The sequence below is a fragment of the Pituophis catenifer genome, unplaced genomic scaffold, assembly GCF_029215685.1.
Source record: "Pituophis catenifer annectens isolate HBS135680 unplaced genomic scaffold, rPitCat1.0.hap2 SCAF_2, whole genome shotgun sequence".
In the NCBI taxonomy this organism is placed as follows: Eukaryota; Metazoa; Chordata; class Lepidosauria; order Squamata; family Colubridae; genus Pituophis; species Pituophis catenifer.
In genome coordinates, this window is record NW_027256882.1 from 189,275,114 (window position 1) to 189,295,169 (window position 20,056).

Genomic DNA, 20,056 nt, shown 5'->3' on the forward strand with positions numbered 1-20,056 from the left:
AATTATGCCTCTTTTATATGGTTTTATGGTTTTATCTGTACTGCCCTGAGTCATTTGGATAGTGAGATGGGCAGTGTCTAAATCTGATAAATACACAACTTTGGATATGTTCTGTACAAGGGTGCTTCTGTTGCAATCCAAACCCATAAAAATGACATGAAACTGCCAGCCAATCATTGATTTCAGACCTAATGAATAAGTTAGGAATGGAGATGAGAACAGTTTTTTCTGCAGTGGTTTTCTGTCTTGTTGCTCTTGATGGGATGCACTAGAACCTGGCTGTTTAGCACAGCAGACAGATGGAAGCAATGCTGGGAACAACATGTTCATTTCCTAGCAGCATGTTTCCTGGTCGTTGCGATTCCTGCCTTGCTTTGGATTGTGCCTTATGGACTCTGGAATCTTCTTACCTCCTGAATCCTATTGCAGGTTTAATTTGCCTGGTGTACTTATCTTCTTTGGGAACTTTGGGAACAATGAGCCTTGTGGACCTATTGACCATTGCTCTGTAGACTACCGTTGGTTTGCTTTTGGCTGGACAGTTCTGGGTTTTCGGTGAAGGGAATTGCTGGGGAATAAAACCACTAAACCACCGTCATGTGAATGGGTAGTATAAAAAGACTTGACCAAAGTGAATAATTTCTATTTTAATTATTTTGGGTTTTACAATTATGTCAAATATACATTTCTATAGTTATAAAGTCTATTAATACCTTTATATTACACCAATACAGAATATGGCATGTTACTTTACAATGTGATAATGTAAGCATTCATGTAATGTTAATTTAAAATGAAAATAGAACTTTTATGCCTCTTTAGTAAATGATCTAGCATACTGCTGCTTACCTAGTATTTTCAGATCAAAACACGTTTCTTCGATTTTCTCATTAATGAAAACTTCTGCTGTGTAATTTCCAGTATCCTCTTTTGAAAGGTTTTTGAGAATCAACTTGCCAGAGGAAGAATCAAGACTCAGTCTTTGTTTTTTCTTTCCAGGAGGAAAACTGAACCAGGAGTTAGCCACTATATTTTCTCCTTTCTTCCAATAAATTCTTGTTAGGTTGCCACTGCCTGCAACTGATGGTGACAAAACAATATCTTCTCCTTCAACACCAACTATATGATTACTGCAATCTACAATCAAAGAAATAGAAAAATAGAAAATAAGCTGCCTGTGATAATCAGCTTTATCATATCCATCACATTTTATGCTTTTAGGTTAAACATATTGAAAAAATACAGAAAGGGAGTAAGATGTTGTGCATTGACATGTGTGAGTCTATGCGCCTATATATAAGAGACCAGCAGTCCAGAAATTGTAATATGTAGCAGATGAGGTACTAAGAAGAGTCAGGTCTGCATACAGAACTTCAGAAGAGCAGGGTAGGTCAGTTCCAATGGCTTTAAATCCTGAAGATGGGAAGGTACCCAAAAGACAATAGCTGCTTAATTTTGACAAGAGGTAAAAATGGGAGGAATATACAAAGGCCATCATGGATACACAGAGAACTCTGAAACACTGAACATAAAAAGGACCAAAAATAAGAAATAGGAGAAGGAGTACATAGTCTCTTACCAATTAAATATGAGCCAACAGTGTGCAGCAGCAGCCAAAAAAGCCAATGCAATCCTAAATTGCATTAACAGAGGGATACAATCAAGATCAAGGGAGGTACTAATACCACTCTGTAAAGCCTTAGTAAGACCACACCTAGAATACTGCATCCAGTTTTGGCTACCACACTATAAAAAAGATGTTGAGACTCTAGAAAGAGTTCAGAGAAGAGCAACCAAGATGAGTAGGGTCTGGAGGCTAAAACATATGATGAATGATTGTAGGAACTGGGCATGGCTAGTCTAGTGAAGAGAAGGACCAGGGGGAGACATGATAGCAGTGTTGATAGACAGAGAGAATGGTGGCAAGCTATTTTCCAAAGCACCTGAAGATCAGACAAGGAATAATGGATGGAAACTGAACAAGGAATTATTCAACCTGGAAATAAGGAGAAATTTTCTGATAGTGAGAGCAAGCAACCAATTGAACAGCTTGCTTTCAGAAGTTGTGGGAGCTTCGTCACTGGAAGCTTTCAAGAAGAGACTGGACTGCCATCTGTCAAAAATGGTGTAGGGTCTGCTTGGGTGGAGGGTTGGACTAGATGACCTACAAGTCCCTTTCAACTCTGTTAATCTTTATATTGACCAGTATACTATAGAAAGACAGTATTCAGGGTGCAAAAAAAGTGTTGTGTGAGCTCAATAGGAAGAAAGGGCCACATAGGGGGGATGTCAGGAAGCTGTGAGGATGAGAAGGCAGAACTTCGTAAATCCTGTTTTGCATAGGTTCCCTTATAGAAGGGAAACAGAACTTTAACTGTGGGAACAGACAACTGCGGTGTTGTCAGGTATGCTTCCTTCAATATCCAGGAAAGAATGACCCAAACTCCATATTTTAAAGAGATTAGTACTTTTACTGAATATGAAATGATCTCAACCCAGGTAAAGCTGGAAGTGAGCAAAACGCACAAAATAGCATCTAGTAAGCTTCTCCCCCCCCCATGTCCATTGATCATCATCCAATCCAAAGGTCCCTTAACTGGTCCCTCCCCTCCCGTTTCTTATGGCAGCTGAAGCAGGCAAAGCGGAGGCTGACAGGTGTCCTGAGTTCTCAGAACTCAAGTAAAACACAGCACCGAAAGTCCTTCTTGTGAATTGGATCTACTTGATTTCTTTATTCTTTGTGTAGAAAAATATTTGTCTATAAATTTGATTCTTTTAGGTAGATAATAATGCGAACTATGATCAACTAATGATTACAAACAGAGCTTCAGCTACCCCAATTCTATTATCAGCATTCAAAGGATAGAGCGGCCGCTGACGCTTTGGACCGAGTCGTGCCTTTGTGGCCTCTGACCCGTCGCCGAGTTTACCTGGCTCCTTGGTTCTCCGAGGAGCTGAGGGAGATGAAGCACCGGAAAGACGCCTAGAGAGCAGTTGGAGGTCTAGTTGCTCCGAATCCAACCGAACACGGGTGAGGTCTCATATTAAGACCTACCTTGTGGTGATAAAAGTGGCAAAATCTAACTATTTTTCCGCTCTTATTGCATCGGCAGATAACCGCCCGGCCACCCTGTTTAGGGTGGCCCACTCCCTCCTCCATCTGGGAGTGCAGGAGGATCCCTTGCAGGGTCGCACCGAAGATTTTGTTCAGTATCTGCACAATAAAATCAGATTCGAGAAGGCTTGGTCTCTGACTGGGTAGGTACAGACGGGATGACGGAGGCCGGTATTGAGAATGTCATTTGGGAGGAGTTCGACCCTGTTGCTCCCAAGGACGTGGATAGGATACTGGGGCGGCTGAACGCGACCACATGTTTATTGGACCCGTGTCCCTCCTGGTTGGTGCTGGCCTCCCGAGAGGTTACGCGAGGCTGGCTCCAGGGAATTATCAACGCTTCCTTGAGTGAGGGTGTCTTGCCACCCGCCTTGAAAGAGGCAGTGGTGAGGCCCCTCCTCAAGAAGCCCGCTCTGGATCCGGCTGTTTTGGCTAACTACCGTCTGGTCTCCAACCTTCCCTTCGTGGCAAAGGTTGTTGAGAGTGTTGTGGCACGACAGCTTCCTGGGTACCTGGATGAAGCTTGTCTATCTGGATCTGCTCCAGTCCAGCTTCAGGCCTGGGCACAGCACGGAAATGGCATTGGTCGCGTTGGTGGATGATCTCTGGAGGGCTCGGGATAGGGGTTGTTCCTCTATCCTGGTCCTGTTAGATTTCTCAGCGGCTTTTGATACCATCAACCATGGTATCATGCTGCGCCGGTTGGAGGGGTTGGGAGTGGGGGGCACCGTTCTGTGGTGGTTCTCCTCCTATCTCTCCGACCGGACGCAGTCGGTGTTGGCAGGAGGGCAGAGGTCAACCCCGAGGTGCCTTGTTTGTGGGGTGCCGCAGGGGTCGGTCCTCTCGCCCCTTCTGTTCAACATTTATGTGAAGACGCAGGGCGAGATCATCCATGGCTTTGGGGTGGAGTTCCATCAGTACACTGACGATACTCAGCTGTACATCTCCACCCCAGGCCATCCCAACGATGCCCTTGAAGTAATGTCCCGGCCCCCTTTCTAGATCGGGACTCCTTACGCACAGTCACTCAGGCACTCGTCACTTCCCGCCTGGACTACTGCAATGCTCTCTACATGGGGCTCCCCTTGAGGAGCACCCGGAGGCTCCAATTGGTGCAGAATGCGGCTGCACGGGGGATTATGGGAGCGAGGGGGCGCTCCCATGTGACGCCTCTCCTGCGTGAGTTGCATTGGCTTCTGGTGGTCTTCCGGGTGCGCTTCAAGGTGTTGGTTACCACCTTTAAAGCGCTCCATGGCATAGGGCCTGGGTATTTGCGGGACCGCCTTCTGCCGCCAATAGCCTCCGACCGGCCAGTATGCTCCCACAGAGAGGGACTCCTCAGGGTGCCGTCAGCCAGGCAGTGTCGGCTGGCAACCCCCAGGGGGAGGGCCTTCTCTGTGGCAGCACCTGCCCTCTGGAACGATTTGCCCCTGGAGATACGCATGATACCAGATCTCCGGGCTTTTTGCCGTGCCCTAAAAACTTTTCTTTTCCACCAAGCAGGACTGTCGTAACACCCCCCCCCCTTTTGAGATGTTAGATGTTTAATTGTCTATGGGTTTTAGTTGTGATGTTTTAAATTTTGGGCCAAAGTTGTGTAATTCTTTTAAAAATTTTAAATTTTGTATTGGGATGTTTTTATTTTGGCTGTGCACCGCCCTGAGTCCAGCAGGAGAAGGGCGGTATACAAATTTAATAAAAATAAAAAAAAATAAAAAAAATAGTTTAAAGCAGTTTAAATGTAGATATTAGGAAGTTTGTTATAATAAAAAAAAACCTCTCTAAGAAACACAGGGAAGATGACAATAATCTCTTTGCTGGTGGTCCCAATTTTCCATTTCTCAAAAGAGCCCTTGCATTAACTGTTGCTAAATTCTCCAAATCAAGGCCTTCAGATAAGACTTAGCTGACAACCTCTACCAGCTAGCACAATTTTAATCTTCTTTCTGATGTCTTTAGATGATCTCCCTACCTCTCCTTCTCTCTGCATGGGAAACAAATTGCAGGCCATATCATTCTCTACATGGGGCTCCCCTTGGGGTGCACCCGGAGGCTCCAGTTGGTCCAGAATGCGGCCGCACGGGGGATTATGGGAGTGACGGGGCGCTCCCATGTGACACCTCTCCTGCGCGAGCTGCACTGGCTTCCAGTGGTCTTCCGGGTGCGCTTCAAGGTGTTGGTAACCACCTTTAAAGCGCTCCATGGTTTAGGGCTGGGGTATCTATGAGACCGCCTTCTGTTGCCAATAGCCTCCCACCGGCCAGTTTGCTCGCACAGAGAGGGCCTCCTCAGGGTGCCGTCATCCAGACAATGTCGGCTGGTGACCCCCAGGGGGAAAGCCTTCTCTGTGGCAGCACCTGCCCTCTGGAACGACCTACCCCCAGAGATACGCACGATACCAGACCTCCGGATTTTCCGTCGGGCCCTGAAAACACATCTATTGCATCTGGCCGGGCTGGCTTGATCCCATCCTTTCGGTTTTAATTTGAATTTGGTTTTAACTGGGTTGTTTTAAATTGAGGGCCGAAATTATTTAATGTCTTTTAAACTGTTTTTTAAATTTTATATGTTATGTTTTATCTCGGCTGTTCACCGCCCTGAGTCCTATTGGAGAAGGGTGGTATAAAAATAAAATAATAAAATAAAATAAAATAAAATAAAATAAAATAAAATAAAATAAAATAAAATAAAATAAAATAAAATAAAATAAAATAAAATAAATAATTCTTCTCTTTGTGTACCAGTTACTATGTGAACTCCTCTACATTTGAGTGTGAATCATCATCGCTTCAGCAGCCCAAGACTGCTTAATTTAGTCTCATTTGGATAGCTGTTTTTCTTCTCTCTAGTCTAGCCCCTCGCCCATTTCAAAATACATTTTGTAACTTCTCTCTTCATATGAGAGGTTCTCTGTTTGTAAAACTCTGTCAGCTATTTCTCAAACTCAAATTATCAGCAAGAAAATACAGTTTGTAAGTATTGGTGGTTACATAACAGGATAGCAGGTATTAGTTTTCCATTTTCTCAGATAACTCTTCTTTTAGGAAGGGTGGGGTTTGCTTCCCAAGCCACTAAATTCATTGATTCATTGTTTTGCAGATAGCATTTTCTGAATCAGTTTCATACCTAAATAGATAACCATCAATTGTTGTTATCCCCTGACTGATTTGGATTACAAACCTGTATGGCTAGAGTGTGAGATATCAGCTAGTAAGTCTTCAATTAGTGTCTTTAATTTTTTCAATCTAAAGTAATACCGTATTTTTTTTACTATAAGACACACCGGTGTATAAGACGCACCAAGATTTCGAAGAGGTAAGCAAGAAAAAAAGTTTTTGCCCTCTCCAGCCCCGAGGAGGACTCTGCAGGCCTCCCAAACCGTCTGTGCGCCCCATTTTTGCAAAAAACGAGCCTGTTTTTCACAAAAACAGGGTCATTTTTGCCTTTCCCAGCCCACAGGAGCACTCTGCAGGCCTCCCAAAGCCTCTGCATGCTCTGTTTTTCTGAAAAACAGGCCTGGTTTTCGCAAAAACGGGACGCACGGGGCGGGGCTTCAGGAGGCCAAAAATAAGATGCACCAACATTTCCACCCTCTTTTAGAGGGGAAAAAGTCAGTCTTAAACTCCTAAAAGTACGGTAGTTGGTATTCTACGACTATAGTAATTTACAATTCCATCAGTTTTTTAATAGATACACATGAATCAAAATTCACTTTAAAACTTTCCACTTCCTGCTCCATAGGAAGGCATAGGCCTTCTTTTCTGAATACTTTTTTTTATTTAAGTAAGAGCTTTTTAAAAAATAATAATAATACAAAATGGAATACTTGTCATTTCAAAGTGTGGCAACTAGTTTTATCCCAGTTCCAAATCAGATACATAAAAAAGAAATCAAATATTAAAGTCTGGAGCTCTTAACTGACTACACAAAACAATTTTTAAACTCTTAGAAGGCTTTTTGGCATTCAGGAATCCAATGAAGCTTCAGAGCTTACTCTTCTTAATTAAGAATTTGAAAACTTTTTCTTTACTGGAAAAATTAGATATATACTATCCACAATAATCTAAGAATAATTTTACATCTTTCTTAGTCATTAGAGTTGAATCTATTGATTAGTTTGCACCCTTTTCTCTTCTAGTTAAATTACTTGTTGACCAATTACATAGCCGAAATACTGCAGTTCAGAATAATATAGATCACGTTTGGCTGAACTGATAGTAAAGTCAGCTTCTTTGAGTCTGGACATGAGATGACATTATTTACCGTATGTTTTCAGAGTATAAGATGGTCCGGAGTATAAGATGCACATTACTTTTTGGGGAGGAAAACAAGAAAAAAAATTTCTGCCTCTGCCTACCAGTATCTTATTTAACCAGGGAGCAGGGGGGTGACAGGAAGGGCAGTGCAATTGAAATAATGAGTGGGAGGGGCAGGTATGACGGGTGCAGGGGGCCATATCATGTGTCGGGTGCGCACACACTGTTTACGAGCAATTACGCACTCCGGCCCCCAATGCACGACTCGTGTCCTGGGTTGCGCAGAGTCTCAGGCCCAGGGTCCGTGGCTGATGTTGTGTAATGCCAGGTCGGTTGTTAATAAAGCCCCCCTCATTTGTGATCTTATTTTGGAGGGGGTGTGGACCTGGCAGGTATTATGGAGACCTGGTTGGGCCAAGAGGGGGGGTCCCCCTCGTTGAAATGTGCCCACCAGGTTTCTGTGCATTTCATCAGCCAAGGGCCCAGGGGAGGGGTAGAGGAGTGGCGGTGATTATTAGGGAAAGTCTTTGTCCGAGGGAGACCACTGTTCCTCAGATAGCCAGATGCGAGTCCCTTTTTGTGTAGTGGGGCCGTGAGGTGCAGATGGGTTTGCTGACTACGTACCTGGCTCCCTGCCACGTGGCAGCGACCCTGCTTGAGCTACTCGACGTCATTGCCAGGGTGGCAGTTGATACCCCCAGACTTATTGTCTGGACTTTCCTACCACTTTCCCCTGCCGCAGGGAGACGGAACCGATCAGATGGTTCCATCCCAGGCGCCTGATGGACCCCAAAAGGTTCCTGATGGAGCTTGGGCCGTTTCCTGAGACTCTGGCACACGACTCGACTGAAGAGCTGGTGGCCGCCTGGGAGAGTGCGGCCGCCAGAGCTTTGCACCGCGTCGTGCCGTTGCGGCCTCTGACCCGATGCCAATCTCAATTGGCTCCTTGGTTCTCTGAGGAGCTGAGAGGGATGAAGCATCGGAAAAGACGCCTAGAGAGCATTTGGAGGGCTAGTCAATCTGATTCTGACCGGACACAGGTGAGGTCTTATATCAAGACCTACCTAGTGGTGATAAAAGCGGCAAAATCTAACCATTTTTCCGCTCTTATCGCATCTGCAGAGAACCGTCCAGCTGCCCTGTTCAGGGTGACCCACTCCCTTCTTTGGGGGGGAGTACGGGAAGATCCCTTGCAGGGTTGTGCTGAGGATTTTGTGCAATTCCTGCATGATAAAGTCGCTCGGATTCGGGATGGCTTGGACTCCGATTGGGAGGGGAGGAGACGAGTCCAGGGGAGGAGACGAGGGTAGGTCTTGAGAATGTTATCTGGGAGGAGTTTGATCCTGTGGCTCCCGAGGATGTGGACAGGGTACTGGGTAAGATTAGTGCCGCCACATGTTTATTGGACCCGTGTCCCTCCTGGTTGGTACTGGCCTCCCGGGAGGTTACACGAGGCTGGCTCCAGGGAATTATAAGTGCATCTCTGAGTGAGGGTGCCTTTCCTGCCACCTTGAGGACCTTCAGGACCCGCCTGAATTAGCCAACTACCGTCCGGTCTCCAACCTTCGTTTTGTGGCGAAGGTTGTTGAGAGCATGGTGGCACGACAGCTTCCCCGGCACCTGGATGAAGCTATCTATCTGGACCCGTACCAGTCGGGCTTCAGGCAGGGGTACAGCACAGAAACGGCATTGGTTGCGTGGGTGGATGATCTCTGGAGGGCTCGGGACAGGGGTTGCTCCTCTGTCCTGGTCCTATTAGATCTCTCAATGGCTTCTGATACCATCGACCATGGTATCATGCTGCAGCGGTTGAGGGGGTTAGGAATAGGAGGCACCGTTCTGCGGTGGTTCTCCTCCTTCCTCTCTGACCGCTCGCAGTTTGTGTTGGCAGGGGGGCAGAGTTCGACCTCGAGGTGCCTCACATGGGGAGTGCCGTAAGGGTCGGTCCTCTCACCCCTTCTGTTCAACATTTATGTGAAGCCGCTGGGTGAGATCATCTGTGGTTTTGGGGTGGAGTGTCATCTGTACGCTGACGATACTCAGCTGTACATCTCCACCCCAGACCACCCCAACGATGCCCTTGATGTGATGTCTCGCTGCCTGGAGGCCGTGCGGGTCTGGATGGGGAGGAACAGGCTCAGACTCAACCCTTCCAAGACCGAGTGGCTGTGGCTTCCGGCGTCCCGATATAGTCAGCAAGTGCCATCGCTGACTATTGGGGGTGAATCTTTGCCCCCCACAGAGAGGGCTCGCAATCTGGGTGTCTTCCTGGACGCACGGCTGTCTTTTGAAGAGCATATGACGGCCGTGGCCAGGGGGGCCTTTTATCAGGTTCGCCTGATTCGCCAGTTGCAGCCCTTTCTGGACTGGGACGCCTTGCGCACGGTCACTCATGCCCTTGTCACCTCCCGGCTGGACTATTGTAATGCTTTCTACATGGGGCTCCCCTTGAAGAGCACTCGGAGGCTCCAACTGGTCCAGAATGCGGCCGCGCGAATGGTTATGGGCGCAACTCGTTGTGCCCACGTAACACCCCTCCTGCGCGAGCTGCACTGGCTCCCAGTGGTCTTCCGGGTGTGATTCAAGGTGTTGGGCACCACCTTTAAAGCGCTCCATGGCATAGGACCCGGGTACCTTCAAGACCAACTTCTGCCACCAATAGCCTCCCACCAGCCAGTTCGCTCTCACAGAGAGGGTCTCCTCAGGGTGCCATCGGCCAAGTTATGTCGGCTGGCGACACCCAGGGGAAGGGCCTTCTCTGTGGGACCCCAGCCCTGTGGAATGAACTGCCCCCGGAAGTGCGTAAGATCTCCGACCTCCGGGTATTTCGCTGTGCACTCAAGACCCTGTTGTTCCACCAGGCCGGGCTATCAACATAATAATTTTAAATTGGGTGTTTTAAATTTCTGGGGTTTTAAATTGAGCCGAATTATTTAATAATTTTAAATTATTTTAATTGATGTTTGTCTTGTGCTTTTAATAGGCTGTACCCCGCCTGAGTCCTTCGGGAGAAGGGCGGTATAGAAATAAAATTATTCTATTCTATTCTATTCTATTCTATTCTATTCTATTCTATTCTATTCTATTCTATTCTATTCTATTCTATTCTATCCTATCCTAGCCTATCCTATCCTATCCTATCCTATCCTATCCTATCCATCGGTATTCATCTGGCTAGCGTCCTTGCAGCAAACAGCAATCAACCTGGTCAGCTTCAGCACGTTATCACAGCTTGATTCAGCATGAGCAGTTGATTGGCTGGTTCCAGGTGGTGGGAAATTGGCAGCAGCGGCGGGGATCCCTGCTGCCTGGAACCGGCCAAACCCGCGATACATGGAGGCCAAAACCAAGGCATGTGGAGGCCAAAAATGCAATGTGCAGAGGCCGAAAACCTGACGCGTAAAGGCGGCGATTGGGGGCAATGCGCTGTGGTGACCTCTGCAGCCTAGAACGGATCTAAAATGGAGTCTGCAGAGGCTGAAAACAAGACGCATGGAGAGTGGGCAGCGAGCAGGTGGTAGCTCTGGGGCAAGGCCACGTTCAAGGAGGGGAGCAGCTCCGATAACTTTTGCTTTCAAGATACCTGCAGCCGCTGCATTTTTTGGCGCAGGAAGCACCTCCAGGTGCACCAAAAAAAAGTGGCTATGGCTGCAGGCATCTCGTGAAAAGAGAAAAGGCAGAATAGAAATTATTTTTTTTTCTACCAAATTCTGTGGGTATGGCTTGGTGGTGGTGGGGTCATGTGACTGAGTGGGCATGGCTGTGAGTGATGTTGAGTTGACCATACCCACCCAGTCACAGGACACACCCCCACCAAGCCATGCCCACAGAACCAGTAGGGAAAATTTTTAGATTTCACCACTGCCCTAGTCCTTCTTTTCACTAGACTAGACATATCCAATTCCTCAACCGTTCTTCATATGTTTTAGCCTTCAGCCCCCTAATCATCTTTACTGTTCTTTTCTGCACTCTTTCCACTGCTTCAACACTTTTTTATAATGTGGTGACCAAAACCAGATCCAGTATTCCAAGTGTGGTCTTACTAAAAATTTGTAAAGTGGTACTAATACTACATGTGATCTTGATTCTGTCCCTTTGTTAATGCAACCTAGAATTGCATTGGCTTTTTTGACTGCTGCTGCACATTGCTGCAATTCTGCCTAAAATAATTTTGTCCATTGGTTTCTAAAAGGCTCTTGGTGCACCATGACAATCAAGTAATTTTTGTAGATGACTACTTGAGTTGTTGCATGGACTGCCTTCTCCTCTGAATTCCTTTCCAGAGATACTTGGTATCCCATATTTGCATTTAGTTATGCCACTCAATAGATATTTAACTCCAAATACCTACAGTAGATCGTCTACTATAGACATCAGGAAACTGCTGTATTGTATTACTACTGTAATGCAATAGACTATAATAAAAAAAAATTCAAACTGTTTTGAAGTTTTGTTACCTGAGACATCTCAGATCTATACAATGTCACACTGTTCCATAAATATACCAAACATGTTTGTACCAATAGAAGAGAATATTTGTTACTCAGAGTTGAATTGTGGGGTCCTTGGTGCTCTCTGAGCTTGGTTGTTTTCTTGCAGATGATTTATTACCTACTGTATTTTTTGGAGTATAAGATGCACCTACCTTTTTTGAGGAGGAAAACAAGAAACAAAATCTGCCTCTGCCTCCCAGCAATTTGCCTCCTTGCAGCAAACAACAAACAGCGGAGGCCCGCGGAGGCAGCAATAGGCAATGGCAATCCCTGCAGACTGAAACAGCTGATAGTTGGGAGGCTGATCCAACCAACAATCAGCTGCTTGTGCTAATCAGGCTGTGCTGAAGCTGAAATGGGCTGTTTGCTGTTTGCTGCAAGGAGGCAAATTGCTGGGAGACAGAGGCCAAAGGGTGGGGGCCAGCGGGTAGGCAGGGCTATATTCGGTGTATAAGACACACCCAAATTTTCACCCTCTTTTAGGGGGGGGAAAGCGTGTCTTATACTCTGAAAAATACAGTAAATAGGTAGCATCATCACTGTTAGATGATTTCATTGATGATGTTACTTAGTTGGGAAATGAAATATCTGCAACAAAACAACCAAGCTCAGAGAGCACTAAGGATCCCACACACACAGGTTTGTCTACTATGGCTTTTAACTCCCCTGTTCTCTTTCAGGAATTTCTCACTCCCTTAAGAGTTTTTTGCTGTAAGCCTCTCTCTGCTTCTTCCTTGAAGTTTCACTTCCTCTTCTGGGACTTCTACCACACTTGGAAACTCCCAGCATACTACTTCTGCTTTCCAAGAAGGTGTTCTATTTTCCTCCTTTGCTGACTTAGGAATCCTTATATGGCAAGAAACTTCACTAGGGACTGGACTAGCATCTGAAGAAGATGGCCCACCCACACATACACTTTCACTTCCCCATTTTCCAAATTTTACATCTTGGACTAATTCTTGTAACAACTTTCTACCCTCTTTCCTCTTTCTGCTGACCCAGGAACATTATTCTGATTCATTCCTAACCTACTAATACTAGTGGGAATACTAGTTTAGTATAGTACTAGTATATCCCATATAATCCATGTATTGAACTGAAAAGATATGTTGTAGACGTTTACTTTCTCTCTTTTGGAAAACCTTTTTCTTCATATTACAGCAATACCTGTACTACTAAACCAATTAAAAGCATCTGAAATAATCTCCAAACTTTCCAGTTTAAAGAATTGTCATAACAGGTTAAATAAATCAGAAAAACCAGCCTGTAGTTACAACACATAAACATTATTCTAGCAGTAGCTTGAAACCAAGGCAGCAATTTGGAGCAGTTTGGGGAAGTCCCACCTCTCAAATGCTGTAAATGCAAATCTTGTAAATGATGAATTCTGGGTGAGGAAGAAAATGGAGAATGTGCTAGAAAAGCCTGAACTCAATTCATCTAAACCAATTGGCACCAGTGTTAAAGTCTTAGGAAGTGTTCTGCTTAGTGAGTCAAGTCCTTGCTTCTAAGTTCTAGTTGGGTTCTGCAAAGTGGTCAGTACTGACCATCAAAAGCCATTGGGGTTATCCAAAGGTGCGAATTGACAGATGGTTGGGGATCAAAAGGGTGTTGATCAGTGGTGGGTTGCTACTTGTTCACCCTGGATCAAGCGGTGGCGAGAGGCTCCATCCACCCACCTGGACAGCGTTGCACAAGCACGCAAGCGCCCACAAGTGAACCGGTAACGGCCAAAATTGAAACCCACTACTGGTGTTGATGAATGATGGAAGGTCAACTGGGCTCAATTATCCTTTTGAGATCTCTATAGAATTCCATACCAGTCCCTAATCCTGAAGGTGAAATTTATCTATTTTCTATTAGTACTGTTTTCTTATTATTAATAATACTATTAGTTAAACTAATGTTAATTAAATTATTTTCATATAATCAGTATTTGGGGGCTTATAAACAACCTGAAACTTCAGAAAGGAAGTGTTGATTCCCCTCACCTAGGCAATTAATTTTCAAGCAAGTAATCTAATTTAGTGTTTTAAAGCAGAAATTATCAGATATTCTTAATTTACAATTTACCTTTGATAATAGTTAAAACATATGGAAGTCAACTTTTTAATTATGTCCTTTAAGCATAATAGTTATAGTTAACTGCAGTCTTATATTTGGATTATTATTTATAAAAATAATAAAGGCAGGATATAAATAAATAAGCAATAAATTAACAAAATTATAAATGCCACTTGACATGCATCAGAAAACGGAACTTTTTTTTGTTATTTGATTATGTTACACATCAGTTAAGTTACTTCGATTTAAATAAATCCAACCATTGTATACCAGCAACTGAACAAAGTTTCTATCATAAAATTTTTTAAAATCATTTTTATTGCAGCTAAAATGTGAAGTTCTTCTTAATGAAAGCCAATTTGGAAGGGACGTTCCCATTTTCCCTTCAGTAAAAATGCACTTTATAAGTGTATACTCGCCCAGACCATTTTCTTTCAGTTGATTTTTAAACATAAAATGGCATTAAACATAAAATGGCAGAGCTAGTGTGAGGGATTTTGTGTTTGCCACTGTCTCTTACCCCAACCTACCTGACTGAGTGGCTGTAGGGAAAGATAGGAGTAGGGAGTGCTATGAATATTTCTGAGTGAAAGGCAGAATATAAATATGAAAATAATGTCAAATCATCCAAAATAGTATGCCTTAAACTTCAGTTATTGGAGAGGGACAATAGGAGAAAGAGGAATATTGTAAGTTTAGGCTTTCAGAGTTAGTAAGTATGTATTGGGCAGGGTTGAGTTTCAAGGTTTAGTGACTTTGCTCTAGAGCCTAGACACAGATTTTCTGATGTTTCACTGCCAACTCACTGTTTCACTGCAGGTCTGGATGGGGAGAAACAGGCTTCGACTCAACCCTTCCAAGACCTAGTGGCTGTGGCTGCCGGCGTCCCGGTATAGCCAGCTGGTGCCATCACTGGTGATTGGGGGTGAATCATTGGCCCCCATGGAGAGGGCCCGCAACTTGGGCATCCTCCTGGATGCACGGCTGTCTTTGGAAGAGCATACGACAGCCATGGCCAGGGGGGCTTTCTATCAGGTTTGCCTGATACGCCAGTTGCGCCCCTTTCTAGATCGGGACTCCTTACGCACGGTCACTCAAGCACTCGTCACTTCTCGTCTGGACTATTGTAACACTCTCTACATGGGGCTCCCTTTGGGGTGCACCTGGAGGCTCCAACTGGTGCAAAATGCAGCTGCGTGGGGGATTATGGGAGCGACGGGGCGCTCCCACGTGACACCTCTCCTGCGCGAGCTGCATTGGCTTCCAGTGGACTTCCAGGTGCACGTCAAGGTGTTGGTGACCACCTTTAAAGCGCTCCATGGCTTAGGGCCAGGGTACTTACGGGGCCGCCTTTTGCCACCAATTGCCTCCCACTGGCCGGTTCGCTCCCACAGAGAGGGCCTCCTCAGGGTGCCGTCAGCCAGACAATGTCGGCTGGCGACCCCCAGGGGGAGAGCCTTCTTTGTGGTGGCATCTACCCTCTGGAACGATCTACCTCCAGAGATACAAGTGATCTCAGACCTCTGGACTTTTCGTCGGGCACTAAAAACTTATTTTTTTCAGCTAGTCAGGCTGGCCTGATTCCATGTTGGTTTTAATGTTTGATATTGATTTTAATTGATATGTTTTAAATTATGGGCCAAATTTCATTTAATTAGTTTTAATAATTATTTTAACTTTTGTGTACAAATGTTTTTATTTTGGCTGTTCACCGCCCTGAGTCCGAAAGGAGAAGGGCGGTATACAAATTTAATTAATTAATTAATTAATTAATTAATTAATTAATTAATAAACTCTGTTGTTTAGATTAAGGTCACTAAACCCTGAAACCCTTTACCCAATGATGGGAAGAGGGTTATTGCTTTCTGGAGCTTACCAAATGCATTTGGTTGGACATGGTGTGATCCAGCGTGGTTTCTGTTATCTAAATTGCCCAGAGAAAGTCCATTATGCTTGCTCTAAATCCTCCAGTCCCGAAGGGTACTGGGTAGCCTTCAATCAATAACTTATTTCTGCCGCCACGCTATGGCTGCGGCTGTTATTCCGATAAGATCGGGAAAAGAAAGCAGGACCAGGGCAGCTAAGGATAAAGTGGATTTCTACCCGTCTCACAAACTAGCCTTTTAACCTGAAGGATGGGGTGAATCAAGACAATGTGGATAGTTTAGGGTACAAATGTCATGAAAAGTAAATAAACGATAACTACTTTAACGGTGAGTGCTATTAACACCACCCAGAAGCGTTTCCAGCGGAAGTTTCAACAAATAAAAAACAAGCCACTCGCAGCGAAGTCGCAACCCTGAACTCTCGCCGTTTCCTTCTTTGCCTGTCCCCTCCCTTGCTCGGAGGGTCATGAGGGGAAAATGGACGCTTGGTTTTTCAATATTTTTTTTACGGCACAGACCAAAATTAAAAATTAAAACACTGAAATAAAATAAATCAAAGCAGAACAAGCAGAACAAGTAAGGTGTAGTTAGTGCTGAGATAATAAAATAACGGAATAACAGTGGCCAAGTCTGCCTAATTTTACAGACAATAAAGCAGAATTCAGCTACATTCAAAGAAACTGTATCCTATTGATCTGATAGTAACCGCTGTACATAAAAGAGATCAGAATTTCCCGGATATTTTACCAGGTAACAATGTAAAAGAACATGAGCTGTGGTTTCAATGGCCTCTTGTCATTCTTAGCTCATATGGGACTTTTTTTTTGTTATCGGCCCACCCGAACTGCTGTGGGGAGAGCGTTATAAGTGGTAGAGTTAGGGCCCTCCGGATTTGATCTTTGGAAACTTTTTAGTCCTCGGGAAACGGAAGGACTCAAAAGTTTGCCCTGTCGCCAATGGTAGCCGTAGAGTGGCAGAGAGCGACTTGGCGTCTCAGGTGCATCATAAAATCCCAACAACACATTTGTCGTCTTTTTGCTTAAAAGTTTGCCTGGCATCCGAGGAGGCGACCTAGATCGTCTATATGGACGGGACCCTTATCAAACAACCGCTTCGGTAATGGAGTGGCTCGTTTGTAAGAAGGCCAGCCAAGCCAAGATCGGAGCCCGGAGGCGGAGAATAACGGCGCGGAAGGGGGGAGGGGGCGAGAAAAGGGGGGCCTCTCCTTACCTTTCGCAACACAGAGCGTGGCTGCTGCCCACAGGAGAGGCCACAGGAGACGTTTCCAGATGGTCATATTCGGAATTGAATTCTGAATGTCGAAAGCGAAAATGGGTGAAGTGACGAAAGAAGTTAGTCATCTATTCCTCTTTGCCCGATCGTCCAGGAATTTTTTCAGATTAATCCTTTATACTTTCTTCTGTGACGGCGCCTCTTTCAACCTTGCCAGTCCTCTATACCAGAGTAGAGAGCGAAGATTAGCGGAGAGCAGCCCCAACCTGCTCGAAAAGCGATCTGTCCGGTCTGTCATCTCGTCTCAATCTGCCGGATGGTATGACGTTTTCAAAAACCCGCAGCAATGAGCCGCGTACCAGCCGTTGCTCCTCTCCTCTCCCCTTGCTTACTCAGTCAATGTATAATGAATGATTAATTTAACAACATTAAGTGCATGCAAAGAAGACCTCAGTAGTACCAATCCAACAAACCAGTAGAAACAAAACCTATCATTATAACACCTATAGCTCCAAGTACAATAATGCATAGAACCCACACTGATCGAGCCCAGGGTTCAGAGTCTTTTTAAAGCCCAGCAGGATCAAGACTAACCCAATTGCAGATCAGACACAGTGACAGAGAAGGCACATTTCCTGGGTCCCACAAGGTGGCAGTTTAATAGGAAGGACTCAGAACCTATATGGTCTTGTTGGGTGGGCAGAGACCATTGGAGACAGGGGCCTTCAAATATCTTGGCTCTGTGCCATGAGGAGAGATAGCCAGTAAATATACAGTTGTGGTGATCACTAAATAAAAGAGGTAGTGATCACCACTACTGAGTTTTACTGAAAAGGAAGAAAGCTTTCCTCCCTTACTTCTGTTTCTCCAATTCTACATGACACATCTTCCTATTTTCATGTTAGTTCCTAACAAAGAAGACAAAATGGGAAAATCCCAACACGGACAATGCAAACTGGTCAGCCAAGTGAGTATTATTTTGAATGTGACATATTCTGAGGAATAGCTTTCTTTTCCACAGAAGATGAAGCAGCTTTAGATAAATTTGCCCTGCCCCTGCAGTAGATGAAGAAGACCAGGGTGATAGAAGAAGTTTTCTCCCAAACTGCAGCAGGACAACCTTCACTCCTCTTGTTGTGAATACAGTAGGCCACAGGCCACTTGAAATAATTAAAGCACAGACTCATAGGGCTCAAAGGGATCACAGAGGTCTTCAAGGCAGGAGACCTTATACTACCAGTGTTGGTGAACCTTTTCGGCACTGAGTGCTGAAACGGGAAACATGCCAGAAACCAGAAGAGCAGGCACCCAGTGTACATGTGTGCACAGGGAAGATTATCTTCTGGTTTCTGGTGTGTGCATGCGCACTGGCCAGCTGGTCTTCATGCCCGCATGCACACCAGAAACTGGAAGATCAAGTGGCCGGTGCGCATGCATATGCAGGAAAACCAGCTGGCTGGCATGCCTGAACACAGAAGAGCAACGGGCAATGGCTCACATACCCAGAGAAATGGTTCTGCGTGCCACTTCCGGCACATGTGCCATAGGTTCGCCATCACGGCCTTATACCATCTTGGTCAAATGGTTGTCTGGTGTATTCTTGAAAACCTCTAGTGAATGGAGCACCCACAACCCAGTAGCCAAACTAATTGACTGATGAATTGTTCTCACTCAGAAAATTTCTCCTTACTTCTTTGAGCTCTCTTTAATGAGCTTCCACCCATTGCTTCTTCTCCTGCTCTCAAGTGCTTTGGAGAATAACTCAACCCTCTTTTCTCTGTGACAGCCCTTCAAGTATTGGAAGACACCTATCATGTCCTCTCTAATCATCTTTGGTAGGCAAGACACATCTAGTTCCACAATCATTCATCATACAATGTAGCCTCTCGACCCCTCATCATCTTTGTTGCACTTCTCTGCACTCTTTCTAGGGGCTCATCTTTTTTGTATTGTGGTGATCAAAAGCAGTATTCCAAGTCTGACCTCACTAGTGAGGTCAGACTATAAAGCAGTATTATCACTATAAAGCAGTATTATCACTTCTTGTGATCTTGATGCTGTTTATTTGTTTGTTTTAAATGATTTATAAAGCCACCTACTCGCTCACAGCAACTTTAAGCGACTTACAGATAATAAACCTGTTGATGCAGCCTAGGATTGCTCTGGCCTTTTTGGCAGTTGCAGCACACTGCTAGCTCATACTGTAATTACGCTGCGGTCTGTTAGAACACCTAGATCCCTCTCACAGTTAGTACTGTTGAGCCAGCCTGAACCACCTTGACATGACTTTGAAGGCACCGTTTTATTATTTTTATTTCAATTTTTAGGCGATCCTATGGATATAAAGGTGGGATATAAATCATAATAATCAATGAAGGAACAAATAATGTCCTATTGAAATGGGTGATGAATGTACAGTAATTATCTGTATCAATTGTTAATTATACCCACCATTCAAAGCATCCAAGACCTACAAGGCTTAAAATACCTATTTTGTGTCTTAACCTTCCCCCAAACTCCAAAAAACAAATTCCCCTTCCCCATTGGTCTCTTCTACTCTAGCAGCTACAAAGGGAATGCAGTAGAACTGTGTACTCCAGACAACATTCTTTACACCAACTGACCTAAATCCATAACCTTGGTTTCAGATCTCCAATCAGTTGCCAGATATCCCTGTCTTTGAAGAGGAGATGGTAAATAGTACTTTGATACTTTGCCCAGATGGTTATGAGGCTTGGATTCATCAGTGTTTGTCCAGCAAACTAAACAGAGAGCTATTGAAAAGAAGCGATTTTTGAAAACAAAACAGAAAACAGGGCTTGTAACTCCTCCTCCTAGGATATTCCTGCAATTGAATACATTCACTTTCCACAAATGGTATTGCAAGCAAAGAAAGAGAGATGAACATTCCAATTCTTCTCTCATCCCAAAGTCTCGGGGCATCTGAATAATTGACCAAGTTTTTAAAAAATAAACAAGAAGAAGGGCTGGAATTCACACACTGTTTCA

At 44.7% G+C, this 20,056-nt stretch overlaps 1 protein-coding gene across 4 annotated transcripts in view; it reads right to left on the reverse strand.

The window, feature by feature from the left end:
• CD58 (CD58 molecule) overlaps window positions 1-17,606 on the reverse strand; it is a 97,015-nt gene extending 79,409 nt beyond the window's left edge. For all 4 annotated transcript variants that reach the window (XR_011599914.1, XR_011599913.1, XM_070935300.1 and 1 more), the window contains exons 1-2: window positions 17,045-17,606; window positions 850-1,137 (exon numbers count right to left, since the gene is read on the reverse strand). Coding sequence is in view for 2 of the 4 variants with exons in the window: in XM_070935300.1 (XP_070791401.1) it covers window positions 850-1,137; window positions 17,045-17,111 (355 nt within the window). In the remaining 2 variants the exon portion in view is untranslated. The remainder of the gene's footprint in view (window positions 1-849; window positions 1,138-17,044) is intronic.
• Window positions 17,607-20,056: the final 2,450 nt, after the last annotated feature.